This window comes from Emydura macquarii, unplaced genomic scaffold (genome assembly GCF_026122565.2).
Source record: "Emydura macquarii macquarii isolate MOO-44397 ecotype Brisbane River unplaced genomic scaffold, CSIRO-AGI_Emac_v2 contig_1713, whole genome shotgun sequence".
In the NCBI taxonomy this organism is placed as follows: domain Eukaryota; kingdom Metazoa; phylum Chordata; order Testudines; family Chelidae; genus Emydura; species Emydura macquarii.
In genome coordinates this window covers 2,347,396-2,369,872 of record NW_027131850.1, presented here as the reverse complement: position 1 = coordinate 2,369,872, position 22,477 = coordinate 2,347,396, and the positions used below count along the sequence as shown (strand labels likewise).

At 40.8% G+C, this 22,477-nt stretch overlaps 1 protein-coding gene across 1 annotated transcript in view; it reads left to right on the top strand.

Moving 5' to 3' along the window:
* The first annotated feature begins 11,893 nt into the window (after positions 1 to 11,893).
* SPATA7 (spermatogenesis associated 7) overlaps positions 11,894 to 22,477 on the top strand; it is a 77,185-nt gene continuing 66,601 nt past the window's right edge. Inside the window, exon 1 of the mRNA XM_067556358.1 lies at positions 11,894 to 12,013. Within this exon, the coding sequence (XP_067412459.1) occupies positions 11,968 to 12,013 (46 nt within the window). The 5' untranslated portion in view covers positions 11,894 to 11,967. The remainder of the gene's footprint in view (positions 12,014 to 22,477) is intronic.

Here is a 22,477-nt window from a genome sequence, read left to right as displayed (position 1 = left end):
TGGTACCAAGTGTGCAACAAATGGGGAAAGAAGGGAAAGGAGAATAGGGGGGCCAGGGGACATGCAACAATAGGAGGGTTCTATCTTACATGGTTTAATTGTTTGCACTTGTTAACCTTTGGGGGGGATGTTTTTCTTTAAGGTTCTGTTGTTACTGGTGTGGTAATGGCAGCTGGCCTGCCTGACAATAAGGGAATATTGTACTTTTTATTTATAAACATATAGTAGACTGCTTTTTATTTCATCAAGAAAGTTTTTATTGTTATCACTGCATCACATCATACAATATGTATTTAAAACAACAAAGGTAAACACATGATCCAGGACAATTAGAAATTAGTACGCAAACATTATTCCTCACTGCAGTTATCTCTATCAATCTCTACTTCAATGACCACCTTACATCAATCCATACTATGAATTAACTCTCCCTCCCCATAATAAAAGTGGTCATGTCATTTATAAGTACATTGGCATGGCAATCAACCTTTCCCCAAGCGCTGAAATCATCCACAATCATGAGCCCCCACAAGCACATTCATAAGAGCACTATTTCCCCTCTTCCATGGGACCATGCAAGTCCATAATGTCAGGTCACAAAGCATCCTTGACTTCTGTTGCTCGGGTGAATCCAGCTACAGCTGTGGGAGGTGCACTTTCTGGCTGAGTGTACTGATCCACTGGTCACTTGCAGTCAAAGGTCCATTCAGTGGGAAATGGCTCACTTCTGACTTCACAAAGATTGTGAAGAACACGGAAAGCCACAGCAATGCAGAAAGCACTGAGGATAATGGAATCCAAATGGATTTATAGACATTTCCAATGGGATTTCAATCTGCCAAAAGCACATTCAACAACCATTCTACACCTTCTGAGAGTGTAATTACACCATTATTTACTAGGACCCCTGAAATCAGGGTACAACTTCACAAGCCAAGGCAAAAGGGCCCCCAGAATAACAGTCCTTTTATGACAATGTCATTTGGTGGGAATAGTATCTCAGCCGATCCATGAAAGTAGACTTTCAATCAGCAAAAAACTCTGGCATCATGAACTTTCCTAGTACAACCCACATTGCTATTCACAAACTGCCCTTTGTGTGTGATTCACAAGGGCCTGTACAACAATGGACTAGTACCCTCTGCAGCTTATGTACTCGTACTCCCTGAGAAAGGCAAACTATGGGTACACGAGTCCCATCAAAGGCCCTGGTGCTGTTTGGAAATGCCATTCTCTCAAACCCACCAATCACTTCAAAATATCTTTTATACTCGTCACCTTGGGGTAAACCACATGCTTGATTGCCTCAAAACTCTGCCACCACTTTACCCACAGTCAACTTTCCAGCACTAAACTGGTTGGCAATGGACCTGTAGCAGTCCAGGATAGCCAGCTTCAGACAGTTGTAGCAATCTGCTTTTGGACTGGAATGGCTACCCTCATGAGTGTGTCTTTACACTGGAGGGTCAGGGCAAGCTGCTCAGAAGGCTCCAGAAATATAGCTTTCTTCATGCAAAAGTCCTGGACCCTCTCTTGATTCTCCCAGGTCTGCCTGACAATGTGGTCCCACCAGTCTATGCTTGTGGTCCTGCTTCAGAAGAGCCCATTTATGTAGGGGGCGTCAGTGGCTGTATCAAGCGTCATGAGCAGCATCGGCCAGTTCAAGTCTGCCATGTCTGTGTCGTCCTCCTCCTTCTCTTCCTCCTCCAGCTCCATCATAAACTCTGTCAAGTGCCTTTGGTGGGTCAGAAAATGCTGCCAAAATGTCCACCAGCATCTCACGGAAACTATGCCTGTTTCCTGATACAGGAGAGAGCGCTCAAGTCAGAGAAGTTCTTCAAAAGGAACCTCCTTCATGTTGCTGGCTCGAGTAGCTGGGAATGTGCAGACCAAAATGATTGCTTGGCAAGATGTTTTGGTGGGTTGTTCACATTTCCTATAACATGCAAGGTGGACAGTCAAGTTTACCCACAGTGCACCACAATCAGAGGGCTAGAGCAGCTACATTTTGGAAGGGTGCTAGGGAGCCTGGGATATGGTTGGTTAACTTGGATCTGTGCACTGCAGTGTGGACACCAGAGCCTCAACTTTGAGCCTGTGTTAGAAAATACTTAATGTAGGAGTACAATCAGTGTAGACACTCAAGCCCTGGGTTCTCTAACTCAGGGTGATTTAAGGCCCACTAATCTGGGTTTATACTGTAGTGCAGACATATCCCCAGGTCTGCCGAGTCCTAGTTCTGTGTTCTATCCATCAAACTGCACTCCCTTCTTTTTCTGATGATCGTATTTTCATCATGAAATAAAACTAACATTTATACAAAAAAAAATTTATAATGAACTTGGACATATTAAAACTTAGTTTCCAGCTATGTAGCTAGGATATTTCTAAGCTGCTTATCATGTCAGTATCTAAATATCAATCGAATGAAAGTAGACTGTTTTTACTGGTCTCTAGTTAATAATGATCTGAAAGTCCTGAATTGTTTCAGTGCATCAGAATGCGCCAATTGCAGTTATTGTTATTATGAAACTTTCACTTATGTGAATTTGTTAGGTGGGAAAAGTCACTGTTAGAGGTTTCACTCTGATAGTTACATTTCAGACTGTCCATTTATTGACTCTTGAAATTTTATTGCACATTGCTTTCTTTTCACACATATATAGTTACAAATGATTCAAGTGCCAGAAACTGCTGTTGCTTGTAAAGCAGTTTTCTAGAGATTGTTCCCCAGTCTGTTTTCATCATCCACCAATACATACAAACACACACAATGCTTATTATAGTACCTCCTTAGACCAAAATAAAATGAAATAAACCATTCTATTTGTGAAGCAAGTTGGACACAGCTATGCTCTAGTTCTCATAGGACTAGACTATGTTCATGCACAAAGCCATGCAGGTAGTAAAAATGTTTTTAAAATGTTTATTAAAATATGATGACAAAATCAGCTATGGTGTAAGCAGATGTAATTCCACTGAGTTCACCTGAGTGTATCATTTACTTCAGGCCTAATCTGACCTATAATTTTCTGTTATTTAGTGAGAAACTTGATGTGATCGGTGCCTGGAACGGGTCACCACTGAGAATACCATCTCAGGGCTGACTGCAAGAAACAGGGCAACCACCACCTCCCCCCAACTGGTGGTTTATTCTATAATTAGGTTCTCCCAGCTAGTAACAAAAGAGCTTCTGTAGCACCACATCAGTTAACAAGAAGCCAAACACAGTCCCCTTTAGGCATTTGAGCTTTTGGCTCCCATTTAACAAATTGGTCTTGAGAGGTTACTGAAAAGCCAATTCACCACACATGATGTTCTATCAATCCCAAAGGATCAGACACACACACCCACATCAATATGTCAATATGTATTTCAGATTCTACCCAAATATCACGCTATCAGCCAATCCTTAGTAAACTAAGAATTTATTAAGAAAAGAATAGAGTTATAAATAGTTAAAATATCATATACATACAAATGTTTGCAAAGTCCTTAGGTCAGGTTTGCAGCAGTGATGGACTAGTCTGCTGGCTTGCATAAGTGTCTCTGGTAACTTCCAAAAGATTGGAAGGTCCTTAATCGAATGTTCAAAATGCTCCTTTTAGCGGTAAATCCAGAGTCCAGAGAATTAGAGCAGGAATGAGGCAAAATGGAGATGTCTAGGGTGTCTTTTATATCCTCAACCATATACATGGAAATTTACTGTCCCAAAGCTCATAACCCCCGTTTATGGAAAGTTACTGACAAAGATGGAGTCTGAGGTCACATGTCCACATCACATGTCCTTACATATTTTGCTGAATCACAGGGGTGGCCATTGGCTCCCCACTCTCAGCAAGAGCTATCTGGAGAGCTGAGTCTTTTTAATGGCCCATCAAGCTTGAGTAGTCCATTCACAATGGGATGGCGAGACTGGATGCAAACTACCTTGTGGGTGTCACCCCAAGAACAAACACATTTGAGATACAAATGCATAGCCATTATTCATAACTTTAGATACAGTGATGATACAGGGATTTAACCAGGATAATCATACTTGACAGATTGTAACTTTTCCATTAACACCTTACATGATATACTTTGTATCAAATTTAGTGCAATTATGCAACAGTGGTAGCAACAACGATATAAATGGTCATCTTAAATCATACAGCATCACACAACATATAAAAGAGTAGTCTGATGTGTATTAATATTCTTGATTATTAATTATTAGTATTAAGCATCTCCCTTTAGCACAACAGATGGCCGTAAAGACATCTTACATCTGGATGACTGATGTTAGAGTCAGGGTTATACAATTTATTTAAAATGTCAATTACACTGTTAATTAATCGCTTCCTGAATTCTTTAATACCTACCAGTTCAAGTCAAGTGGTGAAAACAGAACAGCTCTCAGCACTAATAAAGTACACAAGCAATTTTTAATGTCCCGCCTCCTGTCCGTAAATTTACAGTAGATAAACAGAAAGTAACACAGTGTAAGAACAAACTGTAAGAAGATCTTGCTAGGTTTTACATTGCATCAGAGTATATCAGTGCTAGACCATCTAGATGGTCCAAGGATTTATAGATTTATTTCTTTCTGCATTTAAAAATAAGCACCCATAGACCACTTGTACTGAACCCAAACAGAACTCAAGAGAAAGATTAGGTGTACAGAGTAAGCTTCAGACATAAGTGCATCACATAGGGGGATTGTTCATATTTATTTATACTACAGGGAAGGGTTTTTTTTAACTGTTAAATGGGAAAGGATTGTGTCATTGTATCCATAGCCAGCGAATGTAACTACCTAATCCTATTAGTACCCCTCATCCTCCGTTGCCCCATTCCCACCTATTCTTAGTTACACTCACTCACTGCTTCTTGGCTTAGATTGTAAGTTTTTCAAGAATTGTTTGTACAGTGCCTAGCTCATGGGGCCCCAATCTTGATTGAAATCTTTGGGCACTACTGCCATACAAATAATAAATGTAAATAGTAATGGAGTAACTAAATGTGTTGCTAACATGCAGCATATATATGCATCATGGGCCCATGGAATGAGTCCCACTATCTTCAACAGGCTTTGGAGCAGGCCCAATAAGAGTATATGATCCTAATATAATTTTGAAGATTGTGATAATTTTAGAGTTTAACATGATTTTAAATAAGTGTTGAGACCACTGACTTGAAGAACCTGCCCCCATCACAATTAAGGGGGATACACAGAAATCCACCCTCCTTCCCAAAAAAGGAAGGTTCTAAAAACATTATTTTAAGAACAAATACTTTAGCCGACTCCCCTTTCTTCTCCTCTCAACAACCGCATTCATTGCCTGACAATGGAATGTCATAGGTACCAGTAAACTGCTAGGATGTGAACAGACTGCTTGAAAGCACTTATAAAGCTATTGCTTTCTCTGATGTAGCAGAGGACTGTTTTTCTTACTAGACAGTATTATCAGAATCAAAAGTAAGGTTAATGGTCTGAATTTGCTAATTGGGGATTGCTCCATGACAGCATCAGCCTGTTGAGGAACTAGTATTGGATCCAGAGTTGTGACACAGGGATCCCTCTGCCGGATCCCTGTGGCAGTGATCCCTGATTGGCAAAGGGCATTGTTGCCAAAACTAGAGATCAGCAATCAGAATACAAACCTAAATAAACCCATGAGATTTATTTCCAACCTGAAATATACATTGTGATGAATCTGAAGTTGTTCTGTAAGAGTTTGTGAATACTCTAAATTGACTTGTTATTTGGGATATTTATTATATGAATATATTGATTTAGTTTAATAAGGGCTAGAACAAGCAGAAAGGGGAAACAATGGTTCCAGATAAGCGACCCCTCCACAATCATTTGAATGTTGTTAACAGACAATGCCTGAACAGTTAGCTTTGAAGATTTTACCATCTCCTCGACCAATCTGCAAAACTAGTTTTTTCTAGAACTGCCAACGTGCAGAATGCAGAACAAAAGAACTCTGGCAGTTTTAAAAGGGTCTCTCTTTCAACATGGAGGGGAGTTTTTTGGGAGAACCAGATTGAGACACATGACATCCCCCTGGACATGCCAGGGGAAGTTAGGCCTGCCTAAGTTACCACCAGGGAATGGTAAGCTTTAGGTAAGACAACCATGCGTAGACTGTTGTTTTAAAATCCCTTTTTTCTAAAGGCTTTGTTCCAATTGTGGGAATAAACAATGTTTTGGTTTTAAGAAGGCTGCTTGACTGCAGATTTATTACTGATCACAGACTACCAAAGGGAAGAATGATTGGCGTCCAAACTCAGTCAGAATTGCTGGGTAAATGCACATGATATACGGGGAGTTGGAACTCTGATCCTAGTCTATGAATAGAAGAATTGCAAAATTTCATCTCGGGAAAGGCACAAGGCCTGCCATCTGAGGGCATGCACTCAGACAGAGACCATAAAGGGGACAGAGGTGCAGCTAGTCCAGTAATCATGACACGTGCAACATGTTCCCAACGCATGCACTCCCATCTTGCATATGTGCATTATGGCACCATGACCTGTTGCAATATGTCCTGAAAAGAGTGGGGAAAAAACCCACTATTGGGGAAGAGTGCCATGGGTATTTAATGCTGTGCTCCCTGTTTGTCAATCAGGGAAAAATATTGCAGACCCATTTGCATCACTGCTCCCTTGGTAGTGATAGAGCTATTTTTTTTGGCTGGAGCAGTGACCCTGGCTGATGCAGCCTTCTTTCAGCCTTGTTTTTGGTCAATAAGTTTAGACACATCCTGGTGCACTTGTGCACTGTTATATTTTAATATACTTCTGGAGATATTCCAGCAGGTAAGAACGTGCCACTCTTAAAGCCATTAGGAAAAAAGATATACAAGAGGCAAAGGGAATGTGAGGTGCCTAAACAACAGTAATAAGGCCATCTCACCACAAGTCAAACTGGTGAGAAATGCAGGAAGCTTTGACGTATGTTGGCACAGGAGAGCAAGAATTTCAGACCCAGGGCATCTTTAACGTAATGTGGCAGCTGATGGGCAGAAAAACAATAGAAATAGCTACATTCTTTAAGCAATAGGGACCGGTTGCTTAATAATCAGGGAACGGTTGTGATACTCTTGAAATTTGCTCACATGATTACAATTGGGTTTTTTAATTCTCAAACTTGACCCACTAGGTGATGGAGAGAATTAAGAGACACAGAAAAAGAGAGATTGTGAGGGAAGGATCATTTGGGCTAAGCTAATCAGCCTGGTTATTGTCTGTCTGTTACACTACAGAGAACTTAGGGCTTTATGTCTGGATGAAGGAATCGTTCAGAAAATATTGAACTAGTTAAGACAGCATAAGAGAAGGAAAGGAAATATCTTAGGAAATAATTTTTACACAATGCATAATTAGTCTGGAGAATTTATCACTACAAGATATCAAGTTTCCAAAAAGGATTTGCTGTTCATATAGATAATAAGAATATCCAGAGTTAAAATAGAGGAACTAAAAATGTTGAATGGGATATAAATATTAATATTTCAAGGCATAAGTCAACTACTAACTGATGGAGGTTAGGAAGAAGCGTTGCCTACAGGCAAATTATTTTGCAGTTCCTTACCTTTCTCTGCAGTATTTGATGCTGGCAACTGTCAGATAGAAGTGGTTCCCAACCTTTTTGATTGAAAATCCCACTAGTTAACACTAGGTAAAACATGCCCCCCCATTCTCCTACTCCCCCCACTGGCCATAAACACATATAAGCCCCATGAACACATATAATGATAACAACAACATTAAATGACATAATAATAATAAATTACTCGGAGTAAGAAGCTAAGCCTTCCCTGGCGCAGCTCCGCTGCATGTGGCCCCACCCCTTCCCATCCCTCATGGACTAATGATAATGAAGGCAAGCTCTGGCAGGTTGGGCGGGGCTGCTCCGGGCCCCCACCTGTACAGAGCTGTTCCTCTCCAGCTGGGCACCTGACCAGTGCAGGGCTAGAGGGGCCTGCTCCTCCACTCCGGCTGCTGCTCTCTTGGGGGGGCTGCTCCTCTGCTCCAGCTGGCACGGAGCTCGAGGCTGCTGTGCCCGGTGCAGAGCTTAGGGAGCTAAATGACCTCAGTATTACTGAAGCCTTATGGACCCCCTGGAATCTTTGGCGCCTCCCCCCCCAGGCGGTCCCGCTCCCCAGGTTGGGAACCGTTGGATGGATACTGGTCTAAACCAGTATAGCAATTTCCAAGTCCCTATTAATTAATGGGAGTTTTGTCTGAATTAGGAGAAAGTATTTATAGGGTGCTCTGTTCTATTTCCTTGTTTTTGAAATAACTTTGAAATGCTCCAGGTTTATTCAGATATATTTTACCCATAAACAAATTATCTTTTTTATGGGCAGAATTACTTGCAGACAAAATGATCACATTGTAATTAACATTCCGTTAGCTTCCACATCTCTGAAATCTCATGTTCAGGTCTGAACGATTTTAATGGAACACATTAATGTAGGGAAGCAGCAAAACCCACAGCTCTTAGAGCATTAATCACTCTAAATATTCCTGATTTTTTAGAGTAAAAAATTGCCCTGTCAATTACTTCTTACTTATGGGACTAGAATTTTAATCCATCCTTGGGCCCTCGGTATATGTGTAAACATCTGCTGCAGTATTAGCTAGTAAACCAGTGATTTATAGCTCATATCTGTAAACTCACAAGCTCAACCGGTTGCCCCTCTGGGTGGGTTGAAAGCTAAACAGCAGGTGTAGATGCCAACTAGAACACTGTAGCTCCACCTCCAGCTCAGCCTCACTGGGGAACCACCTAACTGAAGGGCAACAGAAAGAAGGCACCAAAGGAGGTGGGCAAGGAAGCTGCACTCTACAGGAGTAGCAGGGAAGGCCAGACAGGAGAAAAGGTGGAGACATGGTGAGTAGATCCACGACTAAAGAGATCAAACAGCTAAACCTTCTCCCGAAGGTAAGGGAAACCTCACAATGCAAGGTTAGCAGTAGTAGACACAGAGCAACTTCACTGGTGCTTCATGGCATGTGAGGCGTATGCTGTGCCCCGAACTCCCACAGAGAATCCTTTGTAAAGCCGGCTCACTTGGGCTTCGGGGAGGGGAGAGTACTGCCTTTTTGTGGCTGCAATCTCAATGGCTGTCTTGCAGTTTAACAATTTAAAAAGAAATGGTGCTGCTATAGTTACCATACCAAGAGTGATAAAAAAAACACTCTTCCCTTTTTAAAATATCAGCTTTTTCAACACTTCATATAGATGAGATGATTAGAATTGCTTTTAGGCAAGGACTGAAAGAACAGGACCAATCCAAGCATACAGAGGACTAGAATCCAAAGTTGGTACAGTTTTAATCATGCTATCATGCTAGTGTGTTGACACCAATGGAAAAGGAGAAAAAAGTAGTCCCTCCTCCCACAGTACTGCTGAGATTAATAATACAATAGTATTTTTTATTATTAATATTTACATAGTGTCATAGATGTGTGCAGCTGTTTACAAACATAGGATAAGAAGCTAGAACATGAATACCGGTAAGTCTTAACAACATGGCAGAGGGAGGTAGATGTGGACTAGAGAATGAATTTTTCTTCTTTCTCTTTATCAGAAAAGGGATATTTTTCTATTCTACAGAGTTTTGCCTCTATGGATGTCAGAAACATCAGATAATTAAGCTCCACAACACCATGACAGATAATTAAATATTACTGTACTTATTTTGGAGATGAGAACACAGAAGCACAGGAAGGTTTAGTGACTTGGGGTCAAACACTGTATCTGGATTAGAAGTAAGAATATAATCCACAATTGCTGAATCCTGACTCCCAGGTATCTACTCTAAACTCCACCTCTGGTGGAGGCATAAGAATAACTGATGTGATTTCCTGACAAGTATGAATGTAGGACACTTCAAAATATCATCTTAGTTGAAGACACAGAGGGTGAAATCCTGGCCCACTGAAGTCCCAGAATGTACACAGAAGCTCTAGTGAAAGTGCTTACTGATCTTGTATCAAGGTAGGGAAAACCATATACTCACAAAAAGGTATAATTGTATCAACTGCATTTTAAAAAGGGTAAAAAACAAACTACCCTAAACATATTCACTATTGACAATGTGTGTGCATCAAGTGCTACCTTTCAAATTGCTAATTTTGTTTATTTTTAAAGAGCTATATATTTTGAAAACACAAAGTGAGGATTTGGATTTCTCCAGTGAAACACACTGGGAACGCTCCAGGATAGTACTGGGATAGCCTATCTGCCAGCACATTCCTCTAAAAGATGAACAATTCAAAATTTAGCTTAAGTTCCATGTTGGCATCACTCGTTCTTTGGCTTCATTTGCATGTTGCAGTGAAATGGCTTACAAATTATTCTTTTGCTAATAAAGGTAAAGCCCTACTCTTCTGTAATGTACTGCCTTTTAAAACCTTGATTAAAAAGACATCTCAGCAGCTGTGATTCAATGTTCTCCAGTTCACTGTTGAGTTCTCATAACAAAATTAGAGCTTTCAGAATTGACTTGCGTGTATGGATGGCCAATTTCCAGAGGACTATTTTCCACATTACAAAAACCACCACCACAGAAGGTATAATTGCTCCAATTTTTGACAGCCTGAGCACAGGTGACAGAAGTAAACAATCTGAGAGCTGATCAGATTCTAAAGACAGAAAGGACCCCTATGATCATATAGTAGTCTGAGCTCCTGCATAACACAGGCCACAGAACTCCCCCAAAATAATTCCTACTTGAACTAGAGCAGTGTTTCTCAACCTTTTAAGTAGCAAGTACCCCCTAACTTCTGAAAATTTTAATAAGTACCCCAACACTCAATTTTCTACTCTGGGAGCTGGGACTGGGCAGGAAGCGGGCAGCTGCCATCTGCCTCCCTTCACTGGGTTTTTCACTGCATACCCCCTGCCTGTGTCTTGCATACCCCCAAAGATACGCTTACCGCAGGTTGAGAAACTATGAACTAGAGCATACCTTTTGGATCATGCGAGGTGTAGTGCATCCTGAAGATTCACTTACCTATTTATTCCATAGAGGATGACCCTCCTGATTGAGGGTCCCTGGATTAGCAGCATGGGTGAAGCTTGCACTACCACTGTCTGCGCTGCACCTGATTTGTGTGTACTGGATGTCAGTCCCCAGGACCATCAATGTGTCACCTTCAACCAGCAGCAGGGACTTGTGTTTACACAGTGCTAGTCCTGTGGGGCCCCATCTTGGATAGTCCTCAGACACTGCAGTAATAAAAATGCTAAATAATACTTCTACTACAATGGATTGGGGGGGAAGGGGAGCTTCATTTGTTGCTATTATTGTTCTAAGAGAGACTCTGCAGAGAAGTGACATAGCCCAGGGCCCAGAGATCCCCCAAGCGCACAGATCTACACCCTTTGGATAGGTCCACTGCCTGCTAAGTCACCTGCTGCCACAGCCTACTGTGCCTCCTAGCTACAGCCCAGAGATGGGTCAGGCAGCTCCAAACACGGCCAGATGGGACTTTGGCAGGGAAGACAACAGAGTGCTGCACCCCTCACTGCTGCACACAGCCCCTTCCATGCTCATGCCTGGGTGGGCTGCATCTCCCCCCTTCTCCATTCCTCCTCCCCTTGCCCTCTTCTCCCCCCCACCCCCGCCTTCTCCAGCCTCCTCCCCCTTCTCAATCCGCCCCGCCTCTCCTTGCCCTTCTCCATTCCCCTCCCCCCTCCCGCCATGCCCTTTAGCCTCTCTCCCGGGCCTCGGGACGTAACACTCCCGGCGACGTGACCGTGGTCATAGCAACCCCGCATGCGGCCAGAGCGGCCCCGCCCCGGCGGGCAGGGTGGGGGGAGGGGAGTGGAGGACTCGGCAGCCGCACTCGGGACAGGAGCCGAGAGGAGGGGCCGGGCCGGGCCGGGCCGGGCTGGGCCGGGCCGAGCCGGGCGGCACCTCAGGGAGCAGCGCCCGCCTGCTGCTGGGGCCGGCCAGGAGCATGGGCGTGAGGATGGAGAGCGACGGCAGCAGCAGGAGGAGCGCAGGTAGCGCGAGGCCGCCTGGCGCGCCGCCGGGGGCCTGCAGGGAGGGACTCGCCAAGGGCCAAGCTGCGGGGGGGGCGAGGGGAGACTCGGCTGCAGCAACACCTTTAAACACGGAGCTGATGGTCACCGGGGGAGCAACGACCCATAGCTCCCAGCATGCATTGCTCCATCTGGTCCCTTCCTAGCCAGGGGGCAGGCTGCTGGGGGAGAGCTCCCAGCATGCATTGCTCCACCCTGATGCCAAGAGGCAACCCCTAAGAAGGGCCATCCTGGGTCAGACCGATGGTCCTGCTCGTTCAGGATCCCGTCTTCTGACAGTGGCAGGTGCGTCAGAGGGAGTGAACAGAACAGGTAATCATCACGTGATCTACCACCTGTCGCCCATTCCCAGCATCTGGGAGTCTGAGATTTAGGGTGACCCAGAGCGTAGGATTGTGTCCCTGACCGTGTTGGCTAATAGCCATTGATGGACCTATACACCAGGAATTTATCTAATTCTTTTTTGACCCCAGGTATAGTTTTGGCTTTCACAACATCTCCTGGCAGTGAGTTCCACAGGTTGACTGTGCATTGTGTGACAAAATACTTCCTTTTGTTTGTTTTAAACCTGCTGCCTATTAATTTCATTGGGTGATGCCTGGTTCTTGTTTTATGTGAAGGAGTAAATAACAATTCTCTAGTCACTTTCTCCACACTCTTATCATAACAATACCTCTATCATATCTCCCTTAGTCATCTCTTGTCCCAGCTGAAAAGTTCCAGTCTTTTTAATCCTCATCATTTGGAAGCTGTTCCACTCCTAATAACTTCTGTTGCCCTTCTCTGTACCTTTTCTGATTTTAATCTATCTTTTTGAGATGGAGCAATCAGAACTGCAAACAGTATTCAAGGTGTGGACATACCATGGATTTTTATATTGGCATTATGATATTTTTTGTTTGTTATTTATCCCTTTCCTAATGATTCCTAACATTCTGTTAGCTTTTTTGGTTGCCACTGCATCTCCAGCAGATGTTTTCAGAGAGCTATCCACAAGATACCAAGATCTTTCTTGTTTGGTAACAGCCAATTTAGACTCCCATCGTTTTGTATGTACAGTTGGGATTATGTTTTCCAATATGCATTACTTTGCATTTATTAACATTGAATTTCATCTGCCATTTTGTTGCCCAAGCACCCAGTTCTGTGAAATCCCTTTGTAACATTCCAATCTGCTTTGGAATTAACTATCTTGAGAAGCTTGGTATCCTCTGCAAACTTTGCCACCTCAGTGTTTACCCCTTTTTCCAGATCATTTACAAATATGTTGAACAGAACAGCACAGATCCTTGGGGGACCCTGCTATTTACCTCTCTCCATTCTGAAAACTGACCATTTATTCCTAGCCTTTGCTTCCTGTCTTTTAACCAGTTACTGATCCATGAGAGGACCTTCCCTCCTAGCCTAATACTGCTTACTTTGTTTAAGAGCTTTTGGTGAGGGAGCTTGTCAAAGGCTTTCTGAAAGGCCAAGTACATCCACTCAGTTACCCTTATCCATGTGTTTGCTGACCCCTTCAAAGAATTCTAGTAGGTTGGTGAAGCATGATTTCACTTTACCAAAGTTGTGTTGACTCTTCCCCCACAAATTGTGTTCATCTATATGTCTGATCATTCTATTCTGTACTAGGCAAATTGGTTGAAACTATAGTAAAGAAGTTAGACTTACCAGCTTGTAATTGCCAGGATCGCCTCTGGAGCCTTTTTTAAAATCGTCATTACATTAGCTATCCTCCAGTCATTTTGTACAGAGCCTGATTTAAGTGATAGGTTACATGTCATAGTTAGTTAGTCTGCAATTTCATATTTGAGTTCTCTCAGAACTCTGGTGAATGCCATCTTGTCCTGGAGACATATTACAGTTCAATTTTTCAATTTTTTTCTAAACCATGTCTACTGATACCTTAACCTGGTGCAGCTCCTCAGATCTGTTACCTAAAAAGAATGATTCAGGTGTGGGAATCTTCCTCACATCCTTGATGATTTAGTTGGGGTTGATCAGGCTTTGACTGCCTCCTGAGGTCCCTTCCAACCCTAATCTTCTATGATTCTCTGCAATAAAAACTGATGGTAGAGAGATAATTTAGCTTTCTCTGAAACTGTTTGTCTTCCTTGTGCTCCTTTAACACCTCAATCGTCCAATGGCTCCATTGATTTTTTTTTTTTTTTTTTTTTTTTTTGGCAGGCCTCTTGCATTTGAAGTACTCTAATATAAATTTGTTAGTTTTTGTCTTTTGCTAATTGCTCTTCAAATTATTTTTTGGCCTGCCTAGTTATACTTTTACACTTGACTTGCCAGAGTTTGTCCCTTCTGTTTTCCTCAGTAGGATTTGACTTACAGTGTTTAAAGGATGCATTTTTGCCCCTTACCATCTCTTTTATTCTGTTGTTTTACCATGGTGGCATTTTCTTGGTCCTCTTTCTATTTTAATTTGGGGTATACATTAATTTGAGCCTCTATTGTGGTTTTAAAAAGTTTCCATGCAGATTGCAGGCATTTCACTCTTGTGATTTTCTTCTAATTTCTGTTTAACTAGCTTCCTCATTTTTGTGTAGTTCCCCTTTTTTAAATAAAATGCAGTCGTGGTGAGCTTCTTTGGTATTTTCACTCTACAAGGATGTTAAATTTAATTATATTATGATTACAGTTACTGAGTGGTTCAGCTATATTAATCTCTTGTATCAGATCCTGTGTGCCATGTAGGACTAAGTCAAGAATTGCCTCTCCCCTGTTGGGTTCCAGGATTATATGCTTGAAGAAGCAGCAGTCATTAATGGTGTCTAGAAATTTTATCTCTGTGTCCTGTCCTTGGGTGACATGTACCCAGTCAGCATGGGGATAGTTGAAATTCCCCATTATTATTGTTTTCTATTTTTGTTGCCTTTCTAATCTCTTTGAGCATTTCATAATCACCATTGCCATTCTGATCAGGTGGTCGGTAGTATGTTCCTACTGTTATACTCTGATTATTCAAGCATGGAATTTTTATCCATAAAAATTCTGTGGTACTGTTTGATTCATTTAATATTTTTATTATCTTTGACTCTATGCTTTCTTTCACATATAGATCCACTCCCTCACCAATACAACCCACTCTGTCATTCCTATACATTTTGTACCCTTGTATTACTGTGTCCCATTGATTATCATCATTCCACCAAGTTTCCGTGATTCCTATTATATCAGTATCCTCATTTAATACCAGGTACTCAAGTTCACCCATTTTACTATTTAGACTTCTAGCAATTTGTATACAAGCACTTATAAAATTTGTCAGTATTAGTTGTCTGCCTTTGTGTGATTTGATTGAATGGGACTGTTTCTCTTCAGCTTCTACCTGTATTTTATCATAGTCTATCTTCTCCTCTTTATTAGGATATAGAGAATCCCTGTGAATAGATCCTCCCCAAAGGAATGCCTCTTTCCGAACTGTGTGCTCCTACACAACTGTTGGCTTTGCCCCAGCCCATAGTTTAAAAACTCCTTTATGACCTTTTTAATTTTATATGCTGATTTTTACAGTCTGATTCTGTCTTGGTTCAGGTGGAGCCCATCCTTCCTGTATAGTCTCCTCCTTTCCCAAAAGATTCCCCTGTTCCTAATAAATCTAAAACATTTCTCCCTACACCATCATTTCATCCACACATTGAGACCCTGCAGTTCTGCCTATCTAACTGGCCCTGAACATTGAATTGGAAGCATTTCACAAAATGCTACCATGGAGATCCTGGACTTTAATCTCTTAGCTAGCAGCCTAAATCTGGCCTCCAGGACCTCTCTCCTATCTTTCCCTATGTCACTGGTACATACATGTTTGACAACCAACGGCTCCTCCCCAGCTATGCATGTAAGTCTCTCTATGTGTCTTAAGACATCTGCCAGAGTGAAAGTTGCAGGCAATTCACCATGCGGTTCTTCCAGTTAATCACAAACCCAACTATTTATATTTCTAATAATTGAATTCCCCATTACTATTATTTGTCTCTTCCTAATAACTGAGGTCCCCTCTCTTTGAGGAGTATCTTCAGTGCGAGAGGATACCATGATATCATCTGGAAGGATGGTCCCAACTATGAGATTGTTTGTTTGTTTTCCCTCCACTCTAGTTTGATGTTCTTCTTTCCTGAGACTTGTATCCTTCTCAACAGCACAGAGGCTGTCAGACAGGGGGTGAGAAAGCTCTGTGTCTTGGAAAGTCTTGTCTGTGTACCTCTTTGTCTCTCTTAGCTTCCTGCATGCATCACTCCATCTGAATCTTAGGGGACAGCCCCATGGCGGGAGAGTTCCCAGCATACCACGATCTAATATGTTCCCACGGAGCTGAAGCATGTTGAAGGGATTCTGCCAGCTTGAATTCCAGTTAGTATCAAAACAGAATTTAAAAGTAGTTTCAGATGCCCCTGAGTCCCTTTGCCAATTTTTTTAGCTTTACAGTCATATTTCTAATTTTTTTAAATGGCACAATGGTCCACATGGGTCAGATTGCAGAACAGAGGCCCATGTGAGCATATAAGCAGCTAATAAAAGGAAGCATTATGCATGTGCTTAATTTTATGCATTGTGATTAGTTCCATTAACTGCAAATGTGTATAAATCTTTGGAGGATCAGGGCCTAAGATGGTCTGCTTTATAGTAATAATAAATGCACATGTATGTTTATAATGGTATCAAGTGCTAATATGGTAAAGATTTGAGTTTCACACTAATAACCACAGTTTTCAGAACTCTCAGGGTATTTGAAATCAACATAATTTTATTTGTACCTAGAATTTTTATTAATAGGTTATGGTGGACATAAAAACATAACTTGGATTCTGATTCAACTTTCTTGGCTTTGAGGTTTTTGGACAAGTTCTAATGTAAAAATAAAATGCTTTAGAGCTTTAAAAAATATTCTTTGTATGGATTTAATACTTTGTGACCTGATCCTGCAAACATTTGTGCACATGTGTAAATTTACTTCTGAGCATAGTCCTATTGGCATACATGGGACAAATCAAAGGAGTAAAATTAAACACATCTGTGTTTGCAGGATCAGGCCCTAGCTATTTTTTAAAATGCTCAAGTTATTTTTAGATCTAAAACAAGGTGTATAATATGTGCTAATTTCCTAGCAATCTTTTGTGACAATTGGATAATGAGGTTAGTATTAATCCAGGGCTGCTACACTATTCAGCACCTTTGAAATGCTACAATGATTTACAACTAAGTAAATTCAAGTCTAGAGGAATGACCTTATATTATCATGCAGTATATCAGTGGTGTCCCTTCAAATATGTGGTGACACTGACAAGATGATGTCTTTGCAAACATTGTTTTGCTATCAAAACCACAGTTTTAATGTGAGTTTTAATAATATTTAGGTATTTTTCTGCACTGAATTTCATTTTTCTATCTTGTGCCCAAGATTTTTTAGTTTATAGTATTTAGTTTTTAGTATTAAATTCTTTATAGGGGATTCCCAAACGGTTTTACCTGCAGATCACTCACTCACTTATAGGCTCACTTCCTTCCCAAACCTTCCTCTATCTCTTACATTTGGTTCTCAAAATACTTTTTTGTGGGCCCATAAGGATTCTGTGGGGTCCTGGTTGTCCATTGAGCTTCAACTGAGACTAGTAGTCCATAAAATCTAGTCTTCCATCAACGTGCAGTGGAATTTGTATGAGTAACTTCCACTAGTGAGTGAAAGAGTGTAAAATATGTTACAAGCGTGGAAGAATTAGACTCATTTATTTTAAATACAGTTTTACACTTATTCCATGTATGGGCTTCTGTTGATGTTAATGGGAATTTTGAGCAGAGATCAAGCTTTCAGATATTGCCTTTGGTTCTGCTATATTATTTAGTGGTGCGTGATTCTTCAGGACCATATGTGATGGAATGTCTTGGCACAGGTCAAACAAAGATAGGGCTTCTTGCCCTATAAAAATGTAAAGTATTGGTGTTGAAATATAGAGTAGCTGGTTCTTTTTTCCCCTAGGATTAATTTGAAATGAACATGGTTCACTTTTCTAAATTCCAGGCACAGAATTAAACCCAACAGTTATTTACTGTTCTTATCCCTGAAGCCAGTTAAGTTAGTCACAGATTCATGTTATTTATGGCCGGATGAGGAATATAATCATCCCAACCCAGCTTTATTATTTAAACTAGTGGTCTACATTGGGCTGTTTATCTTCCACTGCATTTGCTTGGCACATTTCTGAACAGTAATAAAATTGTAGGCTTATTGCTTATCAATGACACACAAATGTGATGTTGCTCTGTTACAGCAACGCAGAAGTCATCATTTAATTACCACAAGGATGTTGCTATGATATTTCTGTAATTTGAATGGGCTTCAAAGTGTGCTAAACAAAACAAAAATACTTCATTTATTCACAAGCAACACCAGCCCTTTCAGTTTCTTCCCTCAGCATAGATCTAACTATGCGCTAGAAAGGCATTCTGATTTACATGCAAATACGACCCCCTGTGCTGCTTGTGTATTTCTCTATATAACACTTTCACAACAAATAGTTTTTAACTGGAGCAGGATTATCCTAAAATAGGACTAGACTGAGTTTTTCAGAGATCAAAATTAGTCCAAAATGTTCATTGACCAGTCAGGCAAGTAGAAGAATAATGAATTAGTGGAGTCTAAGAGGAAAAAGCAATCAGAGGCTTAGAAGTAACGTTTGAAAGATAATGCCACACTTTAGATAGTAGTCAGTAGTGTTTCCCATTTTGTGGGGCAACTATACCTGCTTACCAGGCTTTTATTCAGCAAAACACTTATGTATTTAACTTTAAGCATATGAGTAATCCCATCCACATACAGTAAAGCACCTAAATTTGTGCTAATGTTAAAGTATATGAGTAGTTTCATTGAATTTCAAAGAAACTACTTGAGAGACTGGGTGGGTGAGGTAATCTTTTAGTGGAAACAAAAAAAAGCTACCGGCAGGTCCAAAGTTAAATATGTGCTTAAGTGTTTGTTGAATTGGGGAGCTAAATTATCAACCATACCTGCCATTGTCCATCTATCATTTCCTGTTTAGCTGTGCATTTACTAAACTACAATGGTCCTGGGCTGCTTCAACTCTGTTGTGCATTAGGAATACGTCCAGTTCAGTGGAGGTGCATTGATGCAGTGAGAACCAGCATAAGTGCTCATTTAGGATTGAATACTATGAAGTGCTTATTACTCTCTACTCTTACTGAATTGAAGACACTTAGCATCTTACTGGATCAGGCCTACAAGTAGCGTGCCAGTTAGTAGCATGCTAGTGTATACTACTAGACCTAGTCTACACCTAAAACTTAAGTAAATCTAACTACGTTAATCAGTGCTGTGAAAAATTCACACCCCTGGGAGACATAGTTAAGATGACCTAAGCTCTGTTGCAGACACCACTAGCTGATGGGGTCGCCGAACAGCTGTCAGCGCGCCGCCGAACAGCTGATCGCAGCGCTGAAAAGGGCTCAGATAGCCCGCCGCCAAAAGCTGCTTTCATTGCGCCGCTGAAAAGGGGTAGATAGTTCGGACTTTTCGGCGGAGGGTATGGCATGGCTGGGCAAGGGATCTGGGGGGGAAATATAATTGAGAAACACTGGTATAGATACTGCCTATACTGATGGGAGGCGTTCTTATTGTAAGAAATACCTTTTCAATTCGTCCACTTAGGACTAAAAAGGTTTAATAAAGAACATCGGATATAAGCGGGTAAAGAGTAAAAAAAACCAACTACTTTTATTTCTTTAACAGGTTTGCAAAGCTGGGCACAACTCCAGAACAAAAAAAATCTATTCTGTAAGGAGCGCGCCCCTCCTTTCTTATTCAGCAGTATATATTTCCTATCCCGGCCGAAAGAATCCCTCCCTTCGTTCCCCATTGGCTGGGTACTAAAAGGTTTACACCTTTCGCGACCGCCTACTACATACATGGTCTTTTTCATACAAACGTCATTCCATGTTCATGCTAATGAACCAATTTTCTACGCAGGGTGTGCGATAATATTCTAACACCTCATTACGCATGCGTCTTTTAAGGTGCCTTTTTGACCTTTTTCTAACGGGATTGTTAGTCAGGGGTTTTTCCTTTCAAGGAAGACCACTCCCGACTACTGGGCCCGTTAATTAACTTAGGTTGGCACATAGCCTTAGCAAAAGCAGGAAGGGGGTAGACGTTGATTTCTACATCTTGTGGTTTGCCCTTTATCTGTATCCAGGCGCTTGATGTCTGTTTGGCCTTCAACTTCTTCTTTATCTATTAGCCCCCCTTCTTTTCTTTTTAAAGCATTTCTTAGGCTTGAAGCTGATTAAGTAACTTTCTAAGTTAATATATGCATATAGCAAAAATATTACTTTTCTATACCTACAACTATTTTATTTCTTTTAGACTCTTAACTCTTTCATTATGTTGGTGTAGGTAATCCACCTCTCTGAGAGGCAGTAGTTAGGTTGATAGAAGAATTCTTTCCTGACCTAGTGCCGTCTACATGGGAATTTAGGTCAGCATAACTACATTGCTTAGGGGTGTGGATTTTTCCCACTATGTGCTACAGTGGCACAGCTGCAGTGCCATAGCTGTGCCACCATAGCGCCTGTAGTGTAGAAAATGGCTAGTTTATTAGGCCATGCCTAAATTTGAAACGCTACATTTTAAACATTCACTACTGTGATGAGAGGGATTCTCCCTGATGACCTAGCGCTGTCTGCACCAGGGATTAGGTCAGCATAACTACGTTTCTCAGAGGTATGAATTTTTCACATCTCTGAGAGACGTAGCTGTGTCAATGAAAGTCTTCATTGTAGATCAGTCCTTAATACTTATACGCATTGAGGTAGTAGTGCCAGTCTTGTAGAGCAGTCATAAGAATGATTACAATTCACTAAAGTTTGTGCCCCTAGGATACTTAGAACCACTTCTTTAAACATAGAACACTACTGCCCATTGAATTTCTCTGAGCACTCAGTTACCTTTTAAAATTTATTTTTTCCTGTTTCGTTTTCATTAATACATAAACCACTGATTGATACAGCCACCAGTTTCTGTAGTTGTAGCAATGTAAGAGCAATAATGCTTCATCCATTACTTCCCCAGTCAGCCGACTGAAGCTTATAATGAGGAAACTAAATTGTAATACATTTTTCAAAATTTGCTCATATCGTATTAAAAAGATCCTTTTGGTGTCCTTTTGTCTGAGTCAGTTTAACACTGAGGGTTATTTCATTCACCATATTACTTTGATTAGAATCAGTTTTTGGGGGTTGCTTTTATGTTTTGTTTTGGGGGGGTTAACTGTAAAACTTAATTATTTTGCAGTTTGTTTATTTTACATTGTTTATGCAGTGTATTAGTTGGTTATTTGTCCGGAGCACAGAGTGAACTAGCACACTCTTGAGCATTAGTAGTAGATGTAAAGAAGAGCTTCCTGCATGTAATCCAGTGTGGATTAATATTGCCTATTAATAGTATTTGTGTACTTCATGGATTATAAAGAGTTCTCATGGTACAAATGGCAGACACTGATGTGAGTTATAGGAAGCACATCACTTTCATAACATTCCAGTTTTACACCCAGTGTAGTTGATTTACATGCAAAATTCAAACACAGTAAAATTGGAATTTCATTTTAAATGCATATTATTGAAATTTTTTGGAATTAAATATATTTTATTCAACAAGTTGTGCTTCAAAAAGTCTAGGTAATTACTAGAACTCTCACCCAGCAGACACTACTCATCTCATATTAAATCATAAAGTTAACTGCATTAAAGTCCGATTCCTGACCAAGTCTTTGTCCCATCAAAGTCCATGGGAGTTTTGTCATTGACTTCCTTGAGAGCAGAATTTGGTCCAATATGCTTGAATTCAGTTTGCATAAACAGAAAAATTCATAGTTAAGACACTGTGTGCTCAATTTTGCCTTTATGATTTTAAAAACCATTTTTGTAGCTTTAAAAGTAGTTGCAAGCTCTTTTCACTTTGTAGAGGGCATCCAAAATGACAGCCACAAAGAAACCTAATACCTAATTTTCAAATGAAATTGAGATTTTTTTAAAGCTGTCATTGCATCCAGATTGGCTGCTTCTTAAAGTGAATGACTCCAAAATATCATGTCGGAGTTGTCTAATCCCTCAGTTGACCACAAAACTTTGCAGGTTTCTTCCATGCATGTGTGCCATGTTTTTGTAAATGATAACAAGATAGCATCATGGTAGTATAAATAGAAGTGGTAAACTCCTGGGTTGACATTTTGCTTATTAAGTTTCAGGCCAATGCAGATTTTTATGGATGATTTATAAATCTGATTATAAGGTCTCCGCTGACAGACCTTTGATTATTGGGATTTGACTGACTTTATTATAATATAATGAGCTACTGCGCTAACAAAAATGCATTGCTTATAGCCACTTTATTAAACAAGGAATGTAACA